General features: G+C 39.7%; 1 protein-coding gene across 1 annotated transcript in view; it reads right to left on the reverse strand.

Annotated features, from left to right (window-relative positions):
- The window catches only part of SLC27A6 (solute carrier family 27 member 6), a 90,967-nt gene extending 70,640 nt beyond the window's left edge, over positions 1–20,327 (reverse strand). The window contains exons 1-2 of the mRNA XM_055548421.1: positions 19,735–20,327; positions 4,303–4,506 (exon numbers count right to left, since the gene is read on the reverse strand). Of these exons, the coding sequence (XP_055404396.1) occupies positions 4,303–4,506; positions 19,735–20,260 (730 nt within the window). The 5' untranslated portion in view covers positions 20,261–20,327. The remainder of the gene's footprint in view (positions 1–4,302; positions 4,507–19,734) is intronic.
- Positions 20,328–25,016: the final 4,689 nt, after the last annotated feature.

Here is a 25,016-nt window from a genome sequence, read left to right on the forward strand (position 1 = left end):
TCAGTGCAAGGACTGATGCTGAAGCTGAAGCTCCAATACTTTGGTTATCTGATGCAAAGAACCGACTCACTGGAAAAGACTCTGATACCGGGAAAGACTGGAGGCAGGATGAGAAGGGGTGACAGAGAATGGGATGGTTGGATGGCATCACTGACTCAATGGACATGAGTTTGAGCAAACTGCAGAAGATGGTAAAGGACAGGGAAGTCTGGCATGCTGCAGTCCATGGGGTTGCAGAGTCGGACACGACTTAGTGACTGAATGACGATAGCAAGAAAAATACCGAATAAAATTGGTTTGAGAATAGGTAAGCAGGGTACTTCTCTCTAATATTTCTAAAACTATTAGCATTTTTATCTTTGTACTGTATAACTTTAATATGAATAAATATCAAATAAAAAATTAATAGTGCTTTTGCTTTCAGCCTGCTGTGTGAATGTATCAAACACTGGTTTTAATCTTCAAGAACAGGAGCTGTTAATAGTCTGCTCCCCACTATTCTCTTTGGGGTGAGGAGGGTTGCAGGGAGAGGAGAGTGGTAAAGACTGTTTTGAAGACCAGAGTCACTTTTTATAAGAAAACAGCATAAAGACAAATTGTCAAGTACCTTCTGTTGGAAGTTTTCAAAGATATAATTTCCAAAATTTTATTGTCTCTTTCAAAGTTAAGTCAGGTCATCTTTATGCTGACAACTTGATACATATTAGCATTTCCCAGTTCATTTATAAGAGCTGTTTTAAACAGAGTAGCAACAACAACCTGAACCATGAACTTTCAGATGTTCAAGCTGGTTTTAGAAAAGGCAGAGGAACCAGAGATCAAATTGCCAGCATCCGCTGGATCATCGAAAAAGCAAGAGAGTTCCAGAAAAACATCTGTTTCTGCTTTATTGACTATGCCAAAGCCTTTGACTGTATGGATCACAATAAACTGTGGAAAATTCTGAAAGAGATGGGAATACCAGACCACCTGATCTGCCTCTTGAGAAATTTGTATGCAGGTCAGGAAGCAACAGTTAGAACTGGACATGGAACAACAGACTGGTTCCAAATAGGAAAAGGAGTACGTCAAGGCTGTATATTGTCACCCTGCTTATTTAACTTATATGCAGAGTACATCATGAGAAACGCTGGGCTGGAGGAAGCACAAGCTGGAATCAAGATTGCCAGGAGAAATATCAATAACCTCAGATATGCAGATGACACCACCCTTACGGCAGAAAGTGAAGAGGAACTAAAAGGCCTCTTGATGAAAGTGAAAGAGAAGAGTGAAAAAGTTGGCTTAAAGCTCAACATTCAGAAAACAAAGATCATGGCATCTGGTCCCATCACTTCATGGGAAATTGATGGGGAAACAGTGGAAACAGTGGCTGACTTTATTTTTCTGGGCTTCAAAATCACTGCAGATGGTGATTGCAGCCATGAAATTAAAAGATGCTTACTCCTTGGAAGGAAAGTTATGACCAGCCTAGACAGCATATTAAAAAGAAGAGATATTACTTTGCCAACAAAGGTCCATCTAGTCAAGGCTATGGTTTTTCCAGTGGTCATGTATGGATGTGAGAGTTGGACTATAAAGAAGGTTGAGCACCAAAAAATTGATTCTTTTGTACTGTAGTGTTGGAGAAGACTCTTGAGGGTCCCTTGGACTGCAAGGAGATCCAACCAGTCCATCCTAAAGGAGATCAGTCCTGGGTGTTCATTGGAAAGACTGATGTTAAAGCTGAAACTCCAATACTTTGGCCACTTGATGTGAAGAGCTGATGCTGGGAAAGATAGAGGGCAGGAGGAGAAGGGGATGAGAGAGGATGAGATGGTTGGATGGCATCACTGACTCGATGGACATGGGTTTGGGTAAACTCCGGGAGTTGGTGATGGACAGGGAGGCCTGGTGTGCTGCGGTTCATGGGGTCGCAAAAAGTTGGACACGACTGAGTGACTGAACTGAACTGAACTGAACAACAACAACAGAAAAGTACAACATATCTCCAGGATAAGAGAGGTTATTGTTAGCCTCCAAATAGAAAAAAGGAAAGAACAAAGTAAGAAAACTTTACTATGCAATAGTAGTTTTGCTTACCATTCTACCTGTGCATAAGAAATAAGTACTCTTACACTGTTGGTGGGAATGCAAACTAGTACAGCCACTATGGAGAACAGTGTGGAGATTCCTTAAAAAATCGGAAATAGAACTGCCTTATGACCAAGCAATCCCACTGCTGGGCATACATACTGAGGAAACCAGAATTGAAAGAGACACGTGTACCCCAATGTTCATCGCAGCACTGTTTATAATAGCCAGGACATGGAAGCAACCTAGATGTCCATCGGCAGACGAATGGATAAGAAAGCTGTGGTACATATACACAATGGAGTATTACTCAGCCATTAAAAAGAATACATTTGAATCAGTTCTAATGAGGTGGATGAAACTGGAGCCTATTATACAGAATAAAGTAAGCCAGAAAGAAAAACACCAATACAGTATACTAACGTATATATATGGAATTTAGAAAGACGGTAACGATAACCCTGTTTGCAAGACAGCAAAAGAGACAGAGATGTATAGAACAGTCTTTTGGACTCTGTGGGAGAGGGAGAGGGTGGGATGATTTGGGAGAATGGCACTGAAACATGTATAATATCACATATGAAACCAAATGCCAGTTTAGGTTTGATGCAGAATACAGGATGCTTGGGGCTGGTGCACCGGGATGACCCAGAGGGGTGGTATAGGGAGGGAGGTGGGAGGGGGTTCAGGATGGGGAACACGTGTACACCCATGGTGGATTCATGTTGATGTATGGCAAAAGCAATACAGTATTGTAAAGTAATTAGCCTCCAATTAAAATAAATAAATTTAAATTAAAAAATAAATAAATAAAAAATAAAACGTAAATCTCAAAAAAAAAAAAAAAAAAGAAGAAATAAGTACCAAAACTTTCAAAGTGAAGTGAAAGTCGCTCAGTCAAGTCCGACTCTGCAACCCCATGGACTGTACCCTGCTTTTAACACATCTCAATTCAAACTCCTGGTCATCTTCAAATTAATTACAAAAGTTTATTCAAACTACCTTTAATACCATTCAATTTTTCTCAGAATCAATTAAGTTTAACATTTCTTTTGAATTCCCAAGTAGTTTCATTATTCTTTGTGTCGCAAAGAGTGTGTGTATGTTGTTACCTGATAAAAGGAGTTAGTTTCTTGATTCTTATTTGTAACCTCCCCCAAACGTGCAAAGACCTAAAGATTTCCTGTTTCTCACATGTTCCAGTCAACCCAAGGAAAACCAGGAGAGCTTACTACAGGTTTTTAAATGGTAGCTCTATACTTGGATTGTGTTTAGGAATTAGCATTTTATACAAGAATAGAGAAACCTGTTTTAAAGTAGACTAATGGATTTTTTAATTCAGAAGGATGATTACAAACATTTAAACATCTTTTCATTATATATCGGGCATCTAAGGGAGGCTAGCAAAGATCCTGCCAAAGAAGCAGTCCAAATTTCACACTCTGAGTAACTGGGCTGGATCAAGTCTTCAGATATTCCAGTGCCATTTGTACTACCAAACTTGAAAGTCTTTCCACTTGCAACAGTGGCCAAGTGAACATGGTGACTTGCCAAGCTAAAGGTAAAGCAATTACATTTTCCATCCAAGTTTGAGAGTTCAAAGATCTACAAAAACCCAGGTCTTCTTGGATACATGCTTTCTCAGATTTTTGGTAGCTATGAAACTGAGCCCCACTAAAAGCAAATTCTTTTACCAACTCTCTATCCAAAGCTTTGTTCCCTTTCTTGTCCCCTCTGACCTCAATCCCCAGGGAACTGAACAGTAATCAACCAGCATCAGATGACTAAAATTGCTGTTGCTGATGACATAGATAAAGCACTAAAGTGATTATCACAGCTATTGTTAACAGATTGTTTCTCCAGGGCAAGATGAGCTCAAAGACCCTCAAGCCATGGACCACCTTGCCAGAGAGTTGTAAACCAGAGTCATCCTGACTCCCCAAATTGTCACAGAACTGTCACAAGATGATGACTAACCCTAGCTTCTTTATTCGTCTCCTTTAAGAAACCCCCAACTCAAAGGTCAAGTTGAAGTGGATCTGAGGCTTGGTGGGCTGCAATAAATCCTTATTTTTCTGCAATCTCCTGCTATCAGAGTTTGGCTTTCTATACCTTGGGTACTCAAGTCCTTTGCTCAGTTACAGCTGCACACGGCAGATTTGTCCAAACCGGTTGCTTTTCAAATATAATACACTGCGTTCTTTTTAAGTTTCACGAACAAATGGATCATACCTGTTGTTCCAGAAGTAAAAATATAAAGATAAGGAGTCTTGGTGTTTGAGATAGCATGGTGGCTGCGTGGCACCCGACAGTCAGATGATGTGCTCAGTTTTTCTTTGAGTGAAGTTATGCCTTGTGGAACAGAGTCTTTCATTGCCCAAATGCTGATACCTTCTGGGAGGCTTGGAAGAATGTCTTCTATAGTTTCTAGAAAATCTAAAAACCAAAGGATTAGGAATAAGTAAATAAGACATAAATCTCAAACCACTCACCTTGTGCATTCTTTTGCCTGTTGGAACAGGGATGAAATGTAAATACAATGCCAACTTCCTTTTGACATTGGATAAGTAACATCCTAGCCATTTTATGATTCTGTTTCAACATGACCAACTTAAAGGAAAATCTAGTTATTACCTAATTTCATCAATGCAAAAAACCCAATTCAAACTGAAATTTGGAGATCCCATTATCCAGGCTGTGTTTTTTTCCCCCCTCAATTTTTTAAATAAAACTCTGTTTCTGTAATTTGCCTTAAATTTAAATTCTGGACACTGCCCTGAACATCTGAACATTCTTTCTGAAATACAACTCAGTATCTCATTATTCTAAAAAGCCATCTGTCTGTCACTGCTCAGCTCCACTGTAATGCAACAATCCAAGAGAAACATCTGACGGCTCCGGAAGCACAAGATTCCAGATTATGGATTCACAAGAGTCTGCCTTAGATGCCATTTCAGAGTGAAAAGTTAAAGGAGGAGATATAGAGATGCTCTTTCCTCTGGATCAGAATTATTAAAGGTAAAAGGTCTTTGAAAGCAAAAGAAGGAAAAGAACGCTTTCCAGAAAAGGTGGCAGGATTCACAGTGCACATTAGCAGTGCGATCCAAGGCCTCAGTAGAACCCGCATCAAGCAAAAAAGAAGTCAAAAGAGTAGAAAACTGCAAACGCGGGTGTCTTCAGGCCTGAAGAGCTTAGGTGTCTTCACAGTATCAAGGGTCTGGGTTGAAATCCAGGCTTGAGAAAGGCAAAGGGATACTCATCTCAGGAATCATCTACTGTACAGATAACCAAAGCATGATTGTGTAGGGGAGACTGTGTTGAGGACCTCTGGGAGACTGACTAGACCTTCTTAATCTGATCTGCAATGTAGGAGACACTGTCATCTCTCCAGGACAATACTGGTAGAAAATGAGGGAGCTGGAAGGTGGGTGCAAATCCTTGAGGAGGAAATATTTAGTGTGAGGGTACCTGGCACTCTATGGGACACAAAAGAAGCAGAGCATCATCATTCCTGGATGATGTATAAGTGAGTGAGGCATCTTTTTTTTTCCCCTAGAGTAGACAGACAAACAGTTCTTAATACTCTTTAAATTCTTTTAAAATGTAATGCTCCCTTCCTTTAACATGGATCTTTAACCATGTCCTCTTTCATGTTCTACATGCTGCAGTTTTAGTTTTTGAGATAAAAGGGATTTCTGAGTGCTACATTATTTATCTTAAAATCTATGTTAACATCCACAGGGACATTAAGCAGTGACCTTTTGGAGTTAATGTGAGGAATGCTTAAGCTCACCAGCAGCCACCCAGAAGTTATGAAGAGGATAGGGAAGATTTTTTTTCTTAGACCTTTCAGAGGGGTCATGGGCCTGCAGACACTTTGTGTACTTTTAGTCCCCATATCTGATAGGGAATGAATGTTTGTATTTTAAGCTTACCCAGTTTGTGTTATTTTATTACAGCAGCCCTGGCAAGCTAACTCAACCAAGGTCACAAGTTGGTGAATAGAACTGTTAGTCTAACCTAAGTCTAACTAACTCTAAAATCTATATATTACCTCATGAATGAAGCCAATGATAAAAAATACAACTAAATGTAAAATATACCCTGGTCAGAATGGTAAAGTCCACATAATTATAGACCTGTCCATCTAAGTACTTTTTAAAAATACTTTTTAAACAAGAATTAGAAAATAATCACTAGATATATTCTATTTTAAAGTTAAATTCAGGGTGCTGCATTAAACATATTTCTGGAAATGTAAAGAAGTGTCTGGTTCTTTCAAAAAGCTATCTGTCAGTCCTGACTCAGGTCTACTATAAATACAAAACATTTGGAAAAAAACTCACGATTTACTTCCTCAAAATCTATAATCCAGATTGATTACAAAGAAGCAGCAAGAGAAATATGTCAAATTGGACTAGGAAACTCACAAGAAAACTAAGGAAACACAGAAAAATGGTAAGGAGTTGACATGTTAGGATTGGGGAGGCAAATTGGCGATTGAAATATTTTTAGTTAGTTTTTATTTTTTTAACAAATCCAAATAAAATAAGATGTCAGATTCCAGAGAAAAGTCTTTTTCTACTGAGCATACACAGCATATTGCTGTATACAGATTGCTTTCGTAAGAAGAAGAAGTGAAAAAATCATAAGGAATGCTGGGGGAAGGATGAGTCATAAATAAATGAAAAAGCAAGACAAGCAAATGATCTGGACTTTGTATTTTCTCTTAATTTTTAGCACTAGATTTTGCTTAAATGATTCCTTCTGGCATTTTGAATGTATAAGTACAAGTCTGAACTGACCCATTTCATTCCCTTAACTTCAAGTCTGTCACCTGGAACTGTAAATTAACAAGATAAATTTTATATGTTCTTAATAATATGTGTGTCTAAATTGGCAAAATAGCTGCCAAGAAAGTTACAATATGATTAACTGTGGATCAAAATCTTTGCTGGAACTGCAGAGTCTAAAAAATCTTAGTATTTACTAAGAGTGATGACCTTTACAAGAAAAAGGAAGTGAGTGGATTTCTAGGAATCAGAGGAGATACAATTTAATCTCCTTCATAGATTATAATGAAATTGACTTAGCTGAGACATTTAGAATTAACAAACAGAATTTTATCTAAACAAGTTATTTCTTTAATAACGGTAGGAAGTATGGATGAGGAGAGTGAAAATTGATATAGAAATTTGAAAAATCTTGTAGGGGATAAAGGATCATTATCTACTTATCACTGTCAGGCTTTCTTGATAAAATGGCAAATAAATGGCAAATAAAATGACACTAAAACGTGTCACTTTGAAAGTAAATTTTACATATTTATTCCTGCAAAAAAAAAAAAAAATAGCTTTTGTTTAAATACTTCATGAAGACTTGGCTGTGTTTTGTGAAGATTTACTCTTAGTGAAGTGTCCTTCCACCGAAAGCTACAGAACTGTAAGTACCTCAAAAGAATAATGGCTGTCCTGCTCTGCCCTTTCACCAGCTGTGCCTGGCACACAACCATAGGTGCTGGATATGGAATCCAACTCATGGGATCCAATGTAGGTGCAGGTAGTAACAGTAAGTTACCATAAGAAATTGAGACAGATGAAAATTCCATGAGATTTAACAAAGTCTACAATACAGGAGAAGACAGACTCTCTCTTTTCAAAGCAATAGATTCTTCCAAGAAATACACACTGTTTCTCGCATGCACTGGTTTAGGTGGGGTTGCAAGCATAAAAAGAGGTTAATTACGATCTCTGCTTATAAACATTTACCACTGTTTGTACAAATTAATTTCTTGTTTCTATACCATTGCTATGTTTCATTCACATTTCTGAGACTATGAAATCAATGAGTAAAAATGTAATATATCCCTTGAATATACCATTAGTGTGAATTATGTTATTCATTCTGCATTAAAAACTTTTTTTTAAATTGAGGTATAGTTGATCTACATCGCTGTGTTAGTTTTTGATATACAGTAAATGATTCAGTCATACATACATATATATTCTTTTTCATTATAGCTTATTATAAGGTATTGAATATAGTTTCCTGTGCTATACAGCAGGACTTTGCTGATTAACTGCTTTATATATAGTACTGTCTTAATATATCCCTTCCCTCCTTTCCCCTTTGGTAACCGTAAGTTTGTTTTCTATGTCTCTGAGTTTGTTTCTGTTTTGTAAATAAGTCCATTTGAATCTATTTGAAGCACTTTTTAGATTCCACATATAAGTGATACCATATGATATTTGTGTTTCTCTGCCTGACTTACAGACATTATTTTAAAATTATCTTGTGCTGTGCTCAGTCGCTCTGTCATGTCCGACTCTGCGACATCGTGGACTGTAGCCCACCAGGCTCCTCTGTCCATGGGATTTTCCAGTCAAGAATACTGGAGTGGGTTGCCATTTCCAACTCCATAAATTACTTTATTCTACATAAAACAAACTGATATTTTCAAAGGTAATTGCTCATAGCTCTTAAAACACTGGCAAACATTTAACTTTAAACTTTTAGCCCAGGACCAGATGGCTTCACAGCTGAATTCTACCAAAAATTTAGAGAAGAGCTAACACCTATCCTTCAAACTCTTCCAGAAAATTGCAGAGGAAGGTAAACTTCCAAAAGTCATTCTATAAGGCCACCTAATACTAAAACCTGACAAAGATGCCACAAAAAAAAGAAAACTACAGGCCAATATCACTGATGAACATAGATGCAAAAATCCTTAACAAAATTCTAGCAAACAGAATCCAACAACACATTAAAAAGATTATACATCATAACCAAGTGGGCTTTATCCCAGGGATGCAAGGATTCTTCAATATCCACAAATCAATCAATATAATACACCACATTAACAAACTGAAAAATAAAAACCATATGATTATCTCAGTAGATGCAGAGAAAGCCTTTGACAAAATCAAACAGCCATTTATGATAAAAACCCTCCAGAAAGCAGGAATAGCAGGAACATACCTCAAAATAATAAAAGCTATATATGACAAACCCACAGCAAACATTATCCTCAATGGTGAAAAATTGAAAGCATTTCCCCTAAAGTCAGGAACAAGACAAGGGTGCCCACTCTCACCACTACTGTTCAGCAGAGTTTTGGAAGTTTGGGCCACAGCAATCAGAGCAGAAAAAGAAATAAAAGGAATCCAAGCTGGTTTTAGAAAAGGCAGAGGAACCAGAGATCAAATTGCCAGCATCCGCTGGATCATGGAAAAAGCAAGAGAATTCCAGAAAAACATCTATTCTGCTTTATTGACTATGCCAAAGCCTTTGACTGTGTGGATCACAATAAACTGTGGAGAATTCTGAAAGAGATGGGAATACCAGACCACCTGATCTGCCTCTTGAGAAATTTGTATGCAGGTCAGGAAGCAACAGTTAGAACTGGACATGGAACAACAGACTGGTTCCAAATAGGGAAAGGAGTTCGTCAAGGCTATATATTATCACCCTGTTTATTTAACTTCTATGCAGAGTACATCATGAGAAACACTGTACTGGAAGAAACACAAGCTGGAATCAAGATTGCCAGGAGAAATATCAATAACCTCAGATATGCAGATGACACCACCCTTATGGCAGAAAGTGAAGAGGAACTCAAAAGCTTCTTGATGAAAGCGAAAGAGGAGAGTGAAAAAGTTGGCTTAAAGCTCAACATTCAGAAAACGAAGATTATGGCATCTGGTCCCATCACTTCATGGGAAATAGATGGGGAAACAGTGGAAACAGTGTCAGACTTTATTTTTCTGGGCTCCAAAATCACTGCAGATGGTGACTGCAGCCATGAAATTAAAAGACGCTTACTCCTTGGAAGGAAAGTTATGACCAACCTAGATAGCATATTCAAAAGCAGAGACATTACTTTGCCAACAAAGGTTCGTCTAGTCAAGGCTATGGTTTTTCCTGTGGTCATGTATGGATGTGAGAGTTGGACTGTGAAGAAGGCTGAGTGCTGAAGAATTGATGCTTTTGAAGTGTGGTGTTGGAGAAGACTCTTGAGAGTCCCTTGGACTGCAAGGAGATCCAACCAGTCCATTCTGAAGGAGATCAGCCCTGGGTGTTCTTTGGAAGGACTGATGCTAAAGCAGAAACTCCAGTACTTTGGCCACCTCATGCGAAGAGTTGACTCATTGGAAAAGACTCTGATGCTGGGAGGGATTGGGGGCAGGAGGAGAAGGAGATGACAAAGGATGAGATGGCTGGATGGCATCACCGATTCGATGGATGTGAGTCTGAGTGAACTCCGGGAGTTGGTGATGGACAGGGAGGCCTGGAGTGCTGCAATTCATGGGGTCGCAAAGAGTCAGACATGACTGAGCGACTGATCTGATCTGATCTGATCTGAAATTGGAAAAGAAGAAGTAAAACTCTCACTGTTTGCAGATGACATGATCCTGTACATAGAAAACCCTAAAGACTCCACCAGAAAATTACTAGAGCTAAGCAAAGAATATAGTAAAGTCGCAGGATATAAAATCAACACACAGAAATCCCTTGCATTCCTATACACTAATAATGAGAAAACAGAAAGAGAAATTAAGGAAACAATTCCATTCACCATTGCAACGAAAAGAATAAAATACTTAGGGATATAGCTATCTAAAGAAACAAAAGACATATATATAGAAAACTATAAAACACTGGTGAAAGAAATCAAAGAGGACACTAATAGATGGAAAAATATACCGTGTTCATGGATCAGAAGAATCAGTATAGTGAAAATGAGTATACTACCCAAAGCAATCTATAGATTCAATGCAATCCCTATCAAGCTACCAACGGTATTTTTCACAGAGCTAGAACAAATAATTTCACAATTTATATGGAAATACAAAAAACCTCGAATAGCCAAAGCAATCTTGAGAAAGAAGAATGGAACTGGAGGAATCAACCTGTCTGACTTCAGGCTCTACTACAAAGCCACAGTCATCAAGACAGTATGGTACTGGCACAAAGATAGAAATATAGATCAATGGAACAAAAGAGAAAACCCAGAGATAAATCCACACACCTATGGACATCTTATCTTTGACAAAGGAGGTAAGAATATACAATGGAAAAAAGACAATCTCTTTAACAAGTGGTACTTGGAAAACTGGTCAAGCACTTGTAAAAGAATGAAACTAGAACACTTTCTAACACCATACAAAAATAAACTCAAAATGGATTAAAGATCTAAACATGAGACCAGAAACTATAAAACTCCTAGAGGAGAACATAGGCAAAACACTCTCTGACATACATCACAACAGGATCCTCTATGACCCACCTCCCAGAATATTGGAAATAAAAGCAAAAATAAACAAATGGGACCTAATTAAACTTAAAATCTTCTGCACAACAAAGGAAACTATAAGCAAGGTGAAAAGACAGCCTTCAGAATGGGAGAAAATAATAGCAAATGAAGCAACTGACAAAGAATTAATCTCAAAAATATACAAGCAACTCCTGCAGCTCAATTCCAGAAAAATAAGTGACCCAATCAAAAAATGGGCCAAAGACCTAAACAGACATTTCTCCAAAGAAGACATACAGATGGCTAACAAACACATGAAAAGATGCTCAACATCACTCATTATCAGAGAAATGCAAATCAAAACCACAGTGAGGTACCATTTCACGCCAGTCAGAATGGCTGCTATTCAAAAGTCTACAAGCAATAAATGCTGAAGAGGGTGTGGAGAAAAGGGAACCCTCTTACACTGTTGGTGGGAATGCAAACTAGTATGGCCATTATGGAGAATAGTGTGGAGACTCCTTAAAAAACTGGAAATAGAACTGCCATAGGACCCAGCAATCACACTGCTGGGCATACACACTGAGGAAACCAGAATTGAAAGAGACACGTGTACCCCAGTGTTCATCGCAGCACTGTTTATAATAGCCAGGACATGGAAGCAACCTAGATGTCCATCAGCAGACAAATGGATAAGAAAGCTGTGGTACATATACAGAATGGAGTATTGTTGCTGCTGCTGCTAAGTCACTTCAGTCGTGTCCAACTCTGTGAGATGCCAGAGATGGCAGCTCACTAGGCTCCCCCGTCCCTGGGAGTCTCCAGGCAAGAACACTGGAGTGGGTTGCCATTTCCTTCTCAATGCATGAAAGTGAAAAGTGAAAGTGAAGTCACTCAGTCCTGTCCTACTCTTCGCAACCCCATTGACTGCAGGCTACCAGGCTCCTCCATCCATGGGATTTTCCAGGCAAGAGTACTGTAGTGGGTTGCCAGTGCCTTCTACTCAGCCATTAAAAAGAATACATTTGAATCAGTTCTAATGACGTGGATGAAACTGGACTCTATTATACAGAGTGAAGTAAGCGAGAAAGAAAAACACTAATACAATATACTAACACATATATATGGAATTTAAAAAGATGGTAACAATAACCCTGTATGTGAGACAGCAAAAGAGACACAGGTGTATAGAATAGTCTTTTGGACCCTGGGGAAGAGGGTGAGGGTGGGATGATTTGGGAGAATGGCATTGAAACATGTATATTATCATATATGAAATGAATTGCCAGTCCAGATTCTATGCATGATCAGGATGGTTGAGGCTGGTACACTGGGATGACCCAGAGGGATGGGATGCAGAGGGAGGTGGGAGGGGTGTTCATGATGGGGAACACATGTACAACCGTGGTGGATTCATGTCAATGTATGGCAAAACCAATACAATAGTGTAAAGTAATTAGCCTCCAATTAAAATAAATAAATTTATATTAAAAAATAAACTTTTATGCATTACTAAAACTAATATGAAATTCAACTACACATGGTTAATGTGAGGTTTCCATACTACAAAGCAATATTTACACAGAAACCAAATTGAAATTGTAGATCTCATCACACACTCTTAACTACCATCTGTTGCTTAACAACAGCTCAATGGGTTTCTCACAGAACACCTGGGCAGGTTATAGTGCCTAAGAAAATTGATGCTTAAGTAAGCAATCCTAAAGCAATATATACCATGATGTAGATAACAATAGTTCTTATCAAGCCAGACACTAATCTCATCATCAACGATGTGTCAGTTATTTTTACAAATAATAGTTTACTGATAATAATAGCCCTAGGAAGTGCATAATTATTTCATTCATGATAACATATTCTTCCCTGAAGCAATTTTATTAACTGCTCTGAATGGGTACACACAAGTTTGTAAATGGGTTTCCGGGTTTCATTTTCCGCTGTCCCCACATCTTTTAGGGCATAGACAGTATATTTATTATAGGCAAAATTGTGCAAGAAAGTAAAATGTAGAATACTTCGTTTGTTGTTATTTCAACACATCGTATTTCCAATAATTATTACTGAGATGTGTGTTTTTCCAGTTCAGCCTTGCAACTTCTCTGAGGAGGCACTGCTGCTGCTGCTAAGTCGCATCAGTCGTGTCCGACCCTGTGCAACCCCAGAGACGGCAGCCCACAAGGCTCCCCCGTCCCTGGGATTCTCCAGGCAAGAACACTGGAGTGGGTTGCCATTTCCTTCTCCAATGCATGAAAGTGAAAAGGGAAAGTGAAGTCGCTCAGTCGTGTCCGACCCTCAGCGACCCCATGGACTGCAGCTTTCCAGGCTCCTCTGTCCATGGGATTTTCCAGGCAAGAGTACTGGAGTGGGGTGCCATTGCCTTCTCTGCTGAGGAGGCAAGTCCCTCTTTAAATTGTTTTTGCTCCTGTCAGTATTCAAGTTTCATTCCCTTATAGCAAACACGTGTTCAGCATAAACTGTATATAAGAACTCCTCATGATCAGTGAAGAAAATAATCATCCTTAGAATACTACCTTTTCCAACTAGTAAATCATGAACAATCAAAATTAATTATATATATATATTTTTTTTTTTTTTTGGAATGGAGGTATTCCTTGACCTAGCTGAGTCTAAAATGGGAGGAAAAAAAAGGCAAAACAGCCATTCAGTCTACTCTACTTAAAAGTATAGAAATGCCTTGAAAATGAAAATAGATATGTCGAGGCTAGCATAGTACATGGATAAAATAGTTCAGGTTCACATGAGCCACATCTCATCTATCTGAATATGTCTTACTTTCTATAGAACTTAAAGGGTTTTTATTTTTTCCTCTAACTATTCCTCTTGGTCTTTGAAAAGCAGATGTCTTTACGGTTGAAAGTCATTTGGAGAATTACAATGGTTTGATTGTTAACTGGAACATTTGCTCCTGCACAGTGTGAATGCAACAGATCATGAAAATGGACAGGGCAATGCTGCATGCATTATTTTAAGTTTAGAGAACCAACATAAGAGTGTATTTCTTGTGAAAAGAAACAAAACCCTTCCCAGAAGGTTGAGACACAACATACTATTGAATCTAAAGTAAAAAGGTCCAGGGTAATATTAATATATAATTTTCAGTTGTTTACTTATAATTATAATGATTTAATATGTGATACACTGAGAAAGGAAAGAGTGCAAATTACATGCATGCATGAATGCACGAATGCTCAGTTGCTTCAGCTGTGTCCAACTCTTTGCAACTCCATGGACCGTAGCCCACCAGGCTCCTCTGTCCATGGGATTTTCCTGGCAAGAATACTGGAGTGGGTTGCCATGCCATTCTCCAGGGAATCTTCCCAACCCAGGGATCGAACCCATATCTCCTGTGTCTCCTACACTGCAGGCAGATTCTTTACTGCTGAACCCAGAAAATACAAAAATGCAAGTAAATCTGAAATTTTGTGGATACTAAGTCTAGAAACTAAAGACCGCTGCAGCTGCTGCTGGTGCTAAATCGCCTCAGTTGTGTCTGACTCTGTGCGACCCCATAGACGGCAGTCCACCAGGCTCCCCCGTCCCTGGGATTCTCCAGGCAAGAACACTAGAGTGGGTTGCCATTTCCTTCTCCAATGCATGAAAGTGAAAAGGGAAAGTGAAGTCGCTCAGTCGTGTCCGACCCTCAGTGACCCCATGGACTGCAGCCTACCAGGCTCCTCCGTCCATGGGATTTTCCAGGCAAGAGTACTGGAGTGGGGTGCCATTGCCTTCTCCAGAAACTAAAGACTACAAAGCTTAAAATGCTTTGACTTTCAGGGAGTCATGATTCTAACATTTAGCAACACTGATATAAAATAACATAACCAGTAACTCATTGATATATCTACTGCCAAAATCAACTACCAGAAGAACAGCACAGGGACAATTTCTGGGCAAAAACAGGCAAGTAAGTAAAGAGTTACTGAATGCCCCTTGTGTACCTTAAAGTTTTTCATTAGGTTGATCACCTATTCATTCATCCAGGCAGTAATTACTTATTGAGCATCTCTTTTACACTAAGTTCTCAGAAAATAGCAGCAAACAGAACAAACTTCCTCAGCTCAAAGAGCTTACATTTGAGCTCTTGGCCAAGTCCTCCAAGTTGCACAAGTACCTCTACGTGATCTGGCAAACACAACTTTACCATTCCACTAAGTCACTGAGAGAGCCATGGCACACAGTGCCTGAGGCAAGAGGATTGGTGGGAAAAAATAACAAAACCAAGTAGATGACCAGATGGAAGATGACAGAGAGAGCTCTGGGAAAGCAGCAGGGCAGAGGGAGGGGCCTGGAGGGAAGGGAAGAGAAAGGGAAAAGATGGAGATGAGGAAATGTGCTGGAGCAGAAATGAGGACAAAGACAAAGGTGTGCTCAACATCAGAAAATCCAGGCTCCCGTCCCACACTGCCTCTCCTAAATGCACGAGCTTGAGCAAAGTACTTGCCCACTCCGATCCATGCTTCCCTCCTCTTTAGAATGAGACTATGGCCGTGGTGAAAATGACATAAGGCAATGCGTCTAAAAACAGTTTATTACTTACAAGGTGCTTTAAAAATGGAAGAGACTTATTTATTATTGCTACATATGTCAAAGGATATAATTATATAAACTTTTAAATACTACATACAAATACCTCAACATTTCATGTTTGTACTGAGTAAAGAGAAAAGCCTATATAGGTAGATGATAATATTGGCTGCAGGCACTGTTGGCAAAGTCAGAGTTGAAATATTGGGGGGAGAGGACTAGGTTTGATCTAAGATGATTTAATATTCAATAAGTGCTAAAATTTTCCAAAGAAAGTTGGGACGCCACTTGACACATTTTCTAAATCAAACTACACAAATACAGTAACACTTCTTTGCAACTATTTTTGAGTCTTCAGACTGAGAAAAAGGAATCATAGTTTTATAAGCATTTACATTTTTTCTAGTGATAGGAGCATGAAAAACCTGATTCTTAACACTGGCAACTTTTAATTTTACTATATTTATATAACTGGAATGCAATTTTTTCATGGTTATAGCAAAAGGGGATTAACAGCCCCAGAAACCTACAGTGTGTAATACAGCAGAGTCTTAGATCAGAGACCAGGTTTTGAGTCTGATCTGCACCTACTAAGCTGTGTCGCCCTAGACCCTCGGTGAACTTCTTTCCCTCTTAGTTTCTAAACCATAGCTGTGCACTTGCCTTTCAAGGGTACTGAGTGCACCTTTTACAGAGTCAGCCTTGAGTAAATGGCAACATTGATATCTTTGTTAGCAACCACTAGAGCAAGAATAACGTTTATTCTTATTCTGGAGACAGAACTATCGGGCAACTGTCATGATTGTAATGTCATCTATCACCATGGACCACCGTGGACATTATCTGGCCTGCCTATAAAACTTGTTTGACACTGGTTTTATATAACATGAATTTTGCTAAAACATAGCAAAGTGTTCAACGTCCTGGACCAAAAAGATGATTTACTAGTCTTTTTTGTAGCTAATACCAAATTAGAATGTGCCATCAAAATTCAAGTGAAATCCCTTAGTAAAAGCCTCCAATGACTTTACAATAATAGCAATTATTTCGATTCACCAAGGATTTACTTTGTATGCACTAGTGACTCAGCTAGTCATTTCACCAAAACTCTGCCATTTAATCCTCAGAATTACACCGTGAAGGAGATGGTATTATCACCAATTCACAGCAAAGCAAAGTATCACTCAAAGCAGCTGAGGACCTTGTTTTTCAATCACACAATTAAGAAGTGGCAGATCAGAAGTGAGACCTGGGGCTGTCCAGCTTATCTAAACCACTGTCTGGTCTTTCCACTTCAATACACTCTTGCTGGAGATATAAGGATTTAATAGTACATCTCCATTAGAAACATCCAATGAGAATTTAAGAACTCTGAAATGTAAAGTTTTAAAAACTATATGTATATATTGCTCATGGATTAGACTCAAGATGCCAAGAATACAGTTTTCAGGGTAAGAGCTTCAAATACAGAAAAGTGACTATGATGGAAGCCATGCTGTCTTACAAAACAAAACAAAACTAGCAGTTAACTAAAAGGGAACTCTCCTATCTTTGAAAGAAACATATGCTATTTATATATTTTGGAGGTGTGCTACAAAGAACTGTTACTAGGATTTAAGGTTGAATTCTCCAGGTACCTACTTACTGAGCAAAGTAATTAAACATGTTTGGCTTAAAATTCCAGCATCCCAATGTGGCTTTCATACACAAAACTTGTCTGGTAATGGTAAAAACAAAAATAAGGAAACAATGCTATTAGTTATTGGCAAGCAAAGCAAAAGCTGGCACAAGTAAAACTGCAAAATTAGTTGGTTCTAATTGGGCAACAGCTCAGTCAACACCAAAGTTTGAAAACTCTATTCTGAGAGTTAAACAGCCCTACACACTTCAGGAGGAGGCCCTCAGGAGACCGGATATGGGATGTTTCTCGGATTGACCTCAGCATCATGGCCACAGAAATCTTTTCAGAGATATTGTGGCCCTTTTAGGTTGCTCTTCTTTCTTTGTGCAATTTAAGGTTTAGATTTGCTCCAGAAACTGCAATCTAAATTAGAATGAGCAACTAAAATGTCAGAATATATCCAAAGATGAACTGTGATAGTTTTCCCTGCTGTATTCATATTATCACTGCCCATGGCACGAGAGGTAAACACTGCTTCACCATGTTATGGAACCTCTGTGTGACTCCTTTATTCTACTTACTGCTACAGTTCAAAGAAATGTTATACTAGCTAACCTTTTTCCAAGGTGAAGAGTTGAATTTCAATCTTGGAGGATATAACTGCTGAATTAAAAAAAAAAAAAAACAAAAAAAACACAAGAGAGGATTTCTGGTTTCTCTACTCCAGTAATTTAAGATAAAATCTGTCCTTAAGAGTAATAAGACACATTTGGGAGTCTGGGATTGACATGTACACACTGCTATATTTAAAATAAAATGCCTTTCCATTAAAAATATGATCATAAATTAAAAAGAACAAACATTTTGCTTCTTCATCCAGTCACAATTTGAGCTGGAAGAACAAATGAAACAAGCAAAAGTGAAAGCCTTGAATAAATAACCCTTTTTTTTTTTTTTTTTTACTATATATTGGCTAACTCATTTTCATGTGCTATACAATTATTATATAAAAAAGGGTACACACAAAGTATTATACGTTATAAATCACTGGTATATAAATGTAGACTCCCCCCCCCCATATTTCTCTGTGAATCTAAAGATTCTATATGACTATAGCCCACCAGGCTCTTCTGTCCATGGGATTCTCTAGGCAAGAATACTGCAGTGAGTTGCCATGCCCTCCTGCAGGGGATCTTCTTGACCCAGGGATCAAAACCGCATCTCTTATGTCTCCTGCACTTGCAAGCCGGTTCTTTATCACTAGTGTCATCTGAGAAGTCCATATGAGGTGTCAGAATGTATCTATTAACCTAAAATACTTAAATATTTTTACTAAGGTCTTTGCCATGATCCTCTACCTTCCTACCCTCATGAAAGAAACATATGCATAGACCACTTAGATTATACCAAATAAGTTATCAATTTTCATACTTCCCTTCCCTTGTTATGCAACTTATCATCCTAGGTTCTTCATTAGTCAGGCACTCAACCAAAAACTTTTCTTTATAGTTCACTGTCAGTATACATATCCAAAGCCTAAATCCAAGGGGAGGGGAAGAAGGTCAGCACTTACTGGAAAGAAAAATAAAATGATGCACCGGTGGGGTAAGGAGATGGGGGAGTAAGAGACTGAGAGTCTGCCAAGAGCTTGCCACTGGCTGGAAGTCCAACTTTGTCAGGCAAATCCTAGCTTGCAGGCAATGCAGAATAAGAGCAGACATGAAGACAGGAATTCATGCACTTCTAATTAAACATGTTTCTTCTGCAAAGGCAGTCAACTTCGATATTGCTACTATTAGAGGCAGAAGGTATTCCACAATGAAACAGGATTGTCTTCCTTCACATCAGATAATTTTGTCAGATCTGACAAAATTTAGAACTTACCAAGCTCTCTCTGTGTTCTTGTACTCACTGAAGGTAGCAAGAACAGTAAAATGTGCCCCTTAGACTCATCCTGTCCCTTTGCTAAAATAATAAGATTTCAGAAAAGTCTGAGATTTCAGTAAAGCTCTTCAGAAGCTGTCCTGATAATTAGTTATCTACAACAGTGACTGAAGTGAGGGAAGGGGAAATTAAACCACTTGTACCCTTAACATCCACACTTCATCACATACCCAGGATACTAGTTGCTAATTGGTTCTAACAAAAAAAAATGAGGCCGGTGGGGGTGGGATAGGAGGCAGGGCTGCCATTCTGCTCAAGCAGCTCGTTTCCCATACTCTACCTGCACCCACCACGAGGACCCTGGGCTCACAGCTGCGGATGCAATGCAGGAGGGAGACCGATCGAACGTTGGAGTTGAGGAAGGCCACCACGCAGCCCAGCTTGGCCAAGCCAAACCACACGTGAACGAAATCCGGTTCGTTGCTCATCAGCAAAGCCACAGTATCGCCCTTTTTCAGTGGGGAATGGTTCAGCAAGACATGAGCCACTTTATTACTTCTCCTGTCCACATCCTCATAGGTGTAGATGTCTCCCTCGTAGATGATGAAAGGTTTCTGGGGCCGCTTCTTGGCCTGGATCAGGAATTTATCCAGGACAGTGACTAGCTCCCCTTTCTGTCCGTGCTTCCCTGTCCAAAGTCCACAGCGAACCACCTTCAGCAGGTACCAGAGGTCACTCCAGAAGTAAGGGTACAGGAGTTTCTGCAAGAAGCTCAGGAAGACCATTCCAGCCCCTAGTCCTGTTAGCCACAGCAGGAACGTGGGGACCGCAAGACCAGAAAGCAGCCCAGATCCCGGTTCTGCCATTGTTCTCTCCCTGGGGCACCTCTCTGCCGAGACCACCAGTCGGCAATGTGCAGGGCTAGCACCTGCAGTTCGCCCCAACTTTTATGGGAGGGAGAAGAACTCTTGCGAAACTGAGTTAAAAGTCTTCTGCACAGAAGTTGCTCCAAAGAATGCTGGGGATAAGTCCTAGGACACCTGGCGGGTGAACAGTTCAAGAGTGAGATAAGCACAGGGGCCTCCGGCGGAGATCGAGGAATGCAGCACAGCACACATTGACTTCTGAACCACGACGGCGGCCCGCGCCCTGCGGAGTTCTGAGGCAGTTCTCTCCGGGTTGGTTGGATCAGTCCCCGGTGCCTTTCAAGCTCCTGAGAATAGCCCACCACCCTCGGGGGCAGATGCTCTCCGGTGCCTGCAACTTGGAGGCTGAATTCGAGCAGAGAGAAGCTGGGGTGGCGAAGACTGAGATACACAGCGGCTTCCCGCCTCGATCCTGCAGAACCGCGCAGGGTGTCGCGGCCACGCCTCCGTCCACGGTGTCTCCAGGTCTTGTGGGATCCCCGGGCCCGCAGCGCCGCCCCGGCTGTGCCCCGCGCAGCAGCCCAGCGCCCCCTGGGCTCCCCTCGGGCGAGATGGGTCCCCGCGCTGCTTCCAGGTGACCGCCGCGCCCGCTGGAAAAGCTGCCTCCTGCGCGGATCGCAGCTCCCCTTCTAGGTTCTTGAGTTGGGGTATCTCTCCTCCGAGCCCCAACGGAGGGGCTCGCCTCCCGTCCGCCACCAGGCGCAGGGCCAACCCTGCTCGGACCGCGGTCGCTGGAGCAGCTTCCTCCGACCGTCCTCCCCTGGCTGGTGTGCAGCTACCCGAGTCCCAGGAGAGAAAGGCGCACGGCATGGGGCAGAGGGCAGCCAGGCTCCTGGAACCGGGTCGAGGAGTTCATTCATTCCATAAATGGTCAATAAACGAAATTAAACTAGAGGCTACAGAGGCGAGGGGAAGAATTAAAGTAAAGAAAAACTAAAGCTGCCACCGGGGGCGGGTGGGGGGGGGGTTAGCGAGAGGGGGTGGCGGGGGTGGGAGGATAGGCAGGGAACAGGGAAACAGGCGACGAAAAGGATATTTATGAATTGGACAGATGCAGGAATATTTGAACTCTTTGTTCATGAAACATAACAAAGTGAGTTTGAGGTTATGCAAAAAGTAGTTTTGAAAACTTATATTAGTAGGTTGGTATTGACATTTATACTAAAGTTCAATCCTTAGAGTGCCTTGATAGTGCTTTTTACAAAATTTTCCAAAAGTACTGTTTGAGGTGAGAGCTTAAGTCCATATTCACAACCACATTTTAAAAAAAGGGTAAAATGATTTTTATCCAGTGAAATCATTTAAAAAATGATCAGAACATCACACTAAAGATTCTAAAAGGGGGGAGGGCAAAGTGGAGAGGCAACAGGTAATTAAAAATAACAATAAATTTTATACAATGGTGAAATTTTACTGAAGATAAACTGAGGGGTACTTAATTACATATGTTTTTCCTTGCAGATACCACCATTCCAGCTCTCTGCCTTTAAGAAGTGTGTATAAATGGTTAATTGCACATATTGAAATAATTAAGCATTGCCTCACTTTGTCAGCTTTTCCTTCTTCAGTCATGTTCTCCAGCTGGGTTCTAGATAACCTCAGATTTCCTAATAAATGAAAAACTATAACTCCAAGGCAGACTTTGGTTTATTAATCTGAAAATGATTACTTTGAAGTCACAGTGAAGAGCTTAAAAGAATGAGAGGCTGTTAAAACTCTTTTGTGTAGATCAAGAAAATCCTTTCTAAAGTTATTCAGAAACACTGCTCTTTTCAATTCAGAAACACCTTTCCATTTGAAGAAAAGTATTAGTATCCAGTACTTTACAACTGAGAAGTTAGTTTACAACTTGAAAAGCATCTTTGACATTCTATGCTTTTCTTTCCTAGCTCTAGTTTGAATCAGACACCTCCTAGAAAACAATAGTTGAAGCAGAGAATAGAATATGTAGCAGTTGGTCTCAGACTTTTGAATTCCAATACAAGTAAAATCTGTCCTTCTCTAGTGGAAAATGAGTGAAGAAACATAGGTGTGCCATATTTTTGATGTGTAAAATTAAAAACATGAAGCTCACATTAAAACAATTATCATCTACTGTCATTGTTTCATAAACAGAAGAATTTATTAAAGCATTAAAAAGAAGAAAAGGAATACCATTATAATAAAAGACAGTCTTTGAGAATAAATCAAATTAACTTCATGAAAAACTCATGTGTTACACTGATTTTTCATATTATGTATCTCCTAACATGATCACACGGAGAAGCAATGGCACCCCACTCCAGTACTCTTGCCTGGCAAATCCCATGGATGGAGGAGCCTGGTGGGCTGTGGTCCATGGGGTCGCTAAGAGTCGGACACGACTGAGCAACTTCCCTTTCACTTTTCACCTTCAAGCATTGGAGAAGGAAATGGCAACCCACTCCAGTGTTCTTGCCTGGAGAATCCCAGGGACGGGGGAGCCTGGTGGGCTCCCCCATCTATGGGGTCGCACAGAGTCGGACACGACTGAAGCGACTTAGCAGCAGAAGCAACATGATCACAGGCCATGGAACAAAATTTCAATAACTACTGATATATGTGAGTTGAGAAAATATTTGGCACCATAAATGTAAGACAGTTTGATTTATTAGGAAAACTTAAAACATATGTTGCCAAAATTTATATTGGCCAGAGCCAATTCCATGCCTGAAATCTCACCACAAAAGAAGGAATCAGTGATCATCTTGGGACAGCTAGAAGTGTTGTGTGTATTTCTACATCAGCCCGTGAATCTGTTTTCATTTTTTCCAGGGATGTTGATTCATTTTCAAATAGTGTCAAAGACAGCTAAGTAAAAACAGATATAATCATTAATCACAAGTGTTAATTAACACAAAATGGGGGAAAGGCAGTAACAGTAATTACAAGTAAGCTTATCATTTAATTAAAATAAAGAGAAATAAACACACACACACAGTCTAGACATTTCTGTTAACATTACTTTTGATCAAGAACAATGCAATATTTCTCAGGTTCCCCTTTAGGAAATAAAAAATATATATATATTTTAATGTAATTTGAAAATAATTATTGTGACTAAATACAAATCAATGTAGAAGAGAACTTCTGCTTATTTTCAGTCTAAATATGCTCTACTCCTCTCTCATTTCTGATTTGACTTTCCTCTCTAATCCACTCCTACCCACCTCTGTAGCCTTAGTTATGTTGAGGATGAATTGTTTAGTGAGTAGATCAAAGTAAAACTGAACAAAGCTTCATATGATGAGCCATGGCTCATCTTGACGCCCATAGGGTTTTACCAATGTAAGTTAAAACTTTTGACTTTGTGCAGATCAATTACTTGTGTTCATGTTTTCTGGTGAAACTGTACAGTAGCCACATTTTAAAATATGGGAGGTCTGGGGGGAAAGGCAGAGGTTTAGAAAGGCACCAGATGATGCTACGTTGGCACCAAAATACCACAGCAGGTATTTGCACTGTGCCAAGAAGCACTGAGTTCCTACACTGCAGCCCACACGGGGAAAGGGTGGGGATGGAGTAGAATGTGTGAGAAAGAAAGATGCAGAAAGGAGGGTGAGAAATGCTGAGTATAAGATTTATTCCCTTTAAAATTCTGTTAAAGAACAGACTTTTGCTCAGGTTTTAATTAGTGTTTTACTCTCTGATCAGAGTTTATTATTTTTTTAATGGGAAGCTTGCAATCTGTGTGTATTAATGAGCAATTATTGCCCAGAATATTATTCCTCACAAGGATACATGAAGTGACTCAACATTAAAGATGATGAGGTTTGTTGTTAGAGAGTTGGGAGGCATTAACTTTATCACGTGTCTTAGATACACTAAACACTTCCTAAAGTATAAAATTTTTATAGTAGGAAACAAGTGATTTGATAATAATAGTCTGGGGAACAATTCCCAAATAAACTAAATATTTAATTATCATTTCTGCTACAGACTACAAACTATGCCAAGAAACTCTTGCCAGTCAGAATTCTGCCAGGAAGACACTTTACACTCGTATTTTATTCATGGTTTTTAAAAACAGTTTGCATTCGCCCAAATACTTCTGTTTATGATAACTTCCTCAGTGTTGGTGAAATACACCATTTGGAAAAGATAAAATACTTATATAGTGTTTTATAACTGATTCTGAGTCCTCAATGTAGCCTCATTTCTATTTTAATATAAACCACCTTTATTGACTGGTTCCAAATAGGAAAAGGAGTACATCAAGGCTGTATATTGTCACCCTGCTTATTTAACTTATATGCAGAGTATGTCATGAGAAACACTGGGCTGGAAGAAGCACAAGCTGGAATCCAGATTGCTGGGAGAAATATCAATAACCTCAGATATGCAGATGACGCCACCCTTATGGCAGAAAGTGAAGAACTAAAGAGCCTCTTGATGAAAGTGAAAGAAGAGAGTGAAAAAGTTGGCTTAAAGCTCAACATTCAGAAAACGAAGATCATGGCTTCCGGTCCCGCCACTTCATGGCAAATAGATGGGGAAACAGTGGCTGACTTTATTTTGGGGGGCTCCAAAATCTCTGCACATGGTGACTGCAGCCATGAAATTAAAATACGCTTACTCCTTGGAAGGAAAGTTATGAACAACCTAGACAGCATATTGAAAAGCAGAGACATTACTTTGCCAACAAAGGTCTGTCTAGTCAAGGCTATGGTTTTTCCAG

This window comes from Bubalus kerabau, chromosome 1 (assembly GCF_029407905.1).
Source record: "Bubalus kerabau isolate K-KA32 ecotype Philippines breed swamp buffalo chromosome 1, PCC_UOA_SB_1v2, whole genome shotgun sequence".
In the NCBI taxonomy this organism is placed as follows: Eukaryota; Metazoa; Chordata; class Mammalia; order Artiodactyla; family Bovidae; genus Bubalus; species Bubalus kerabau.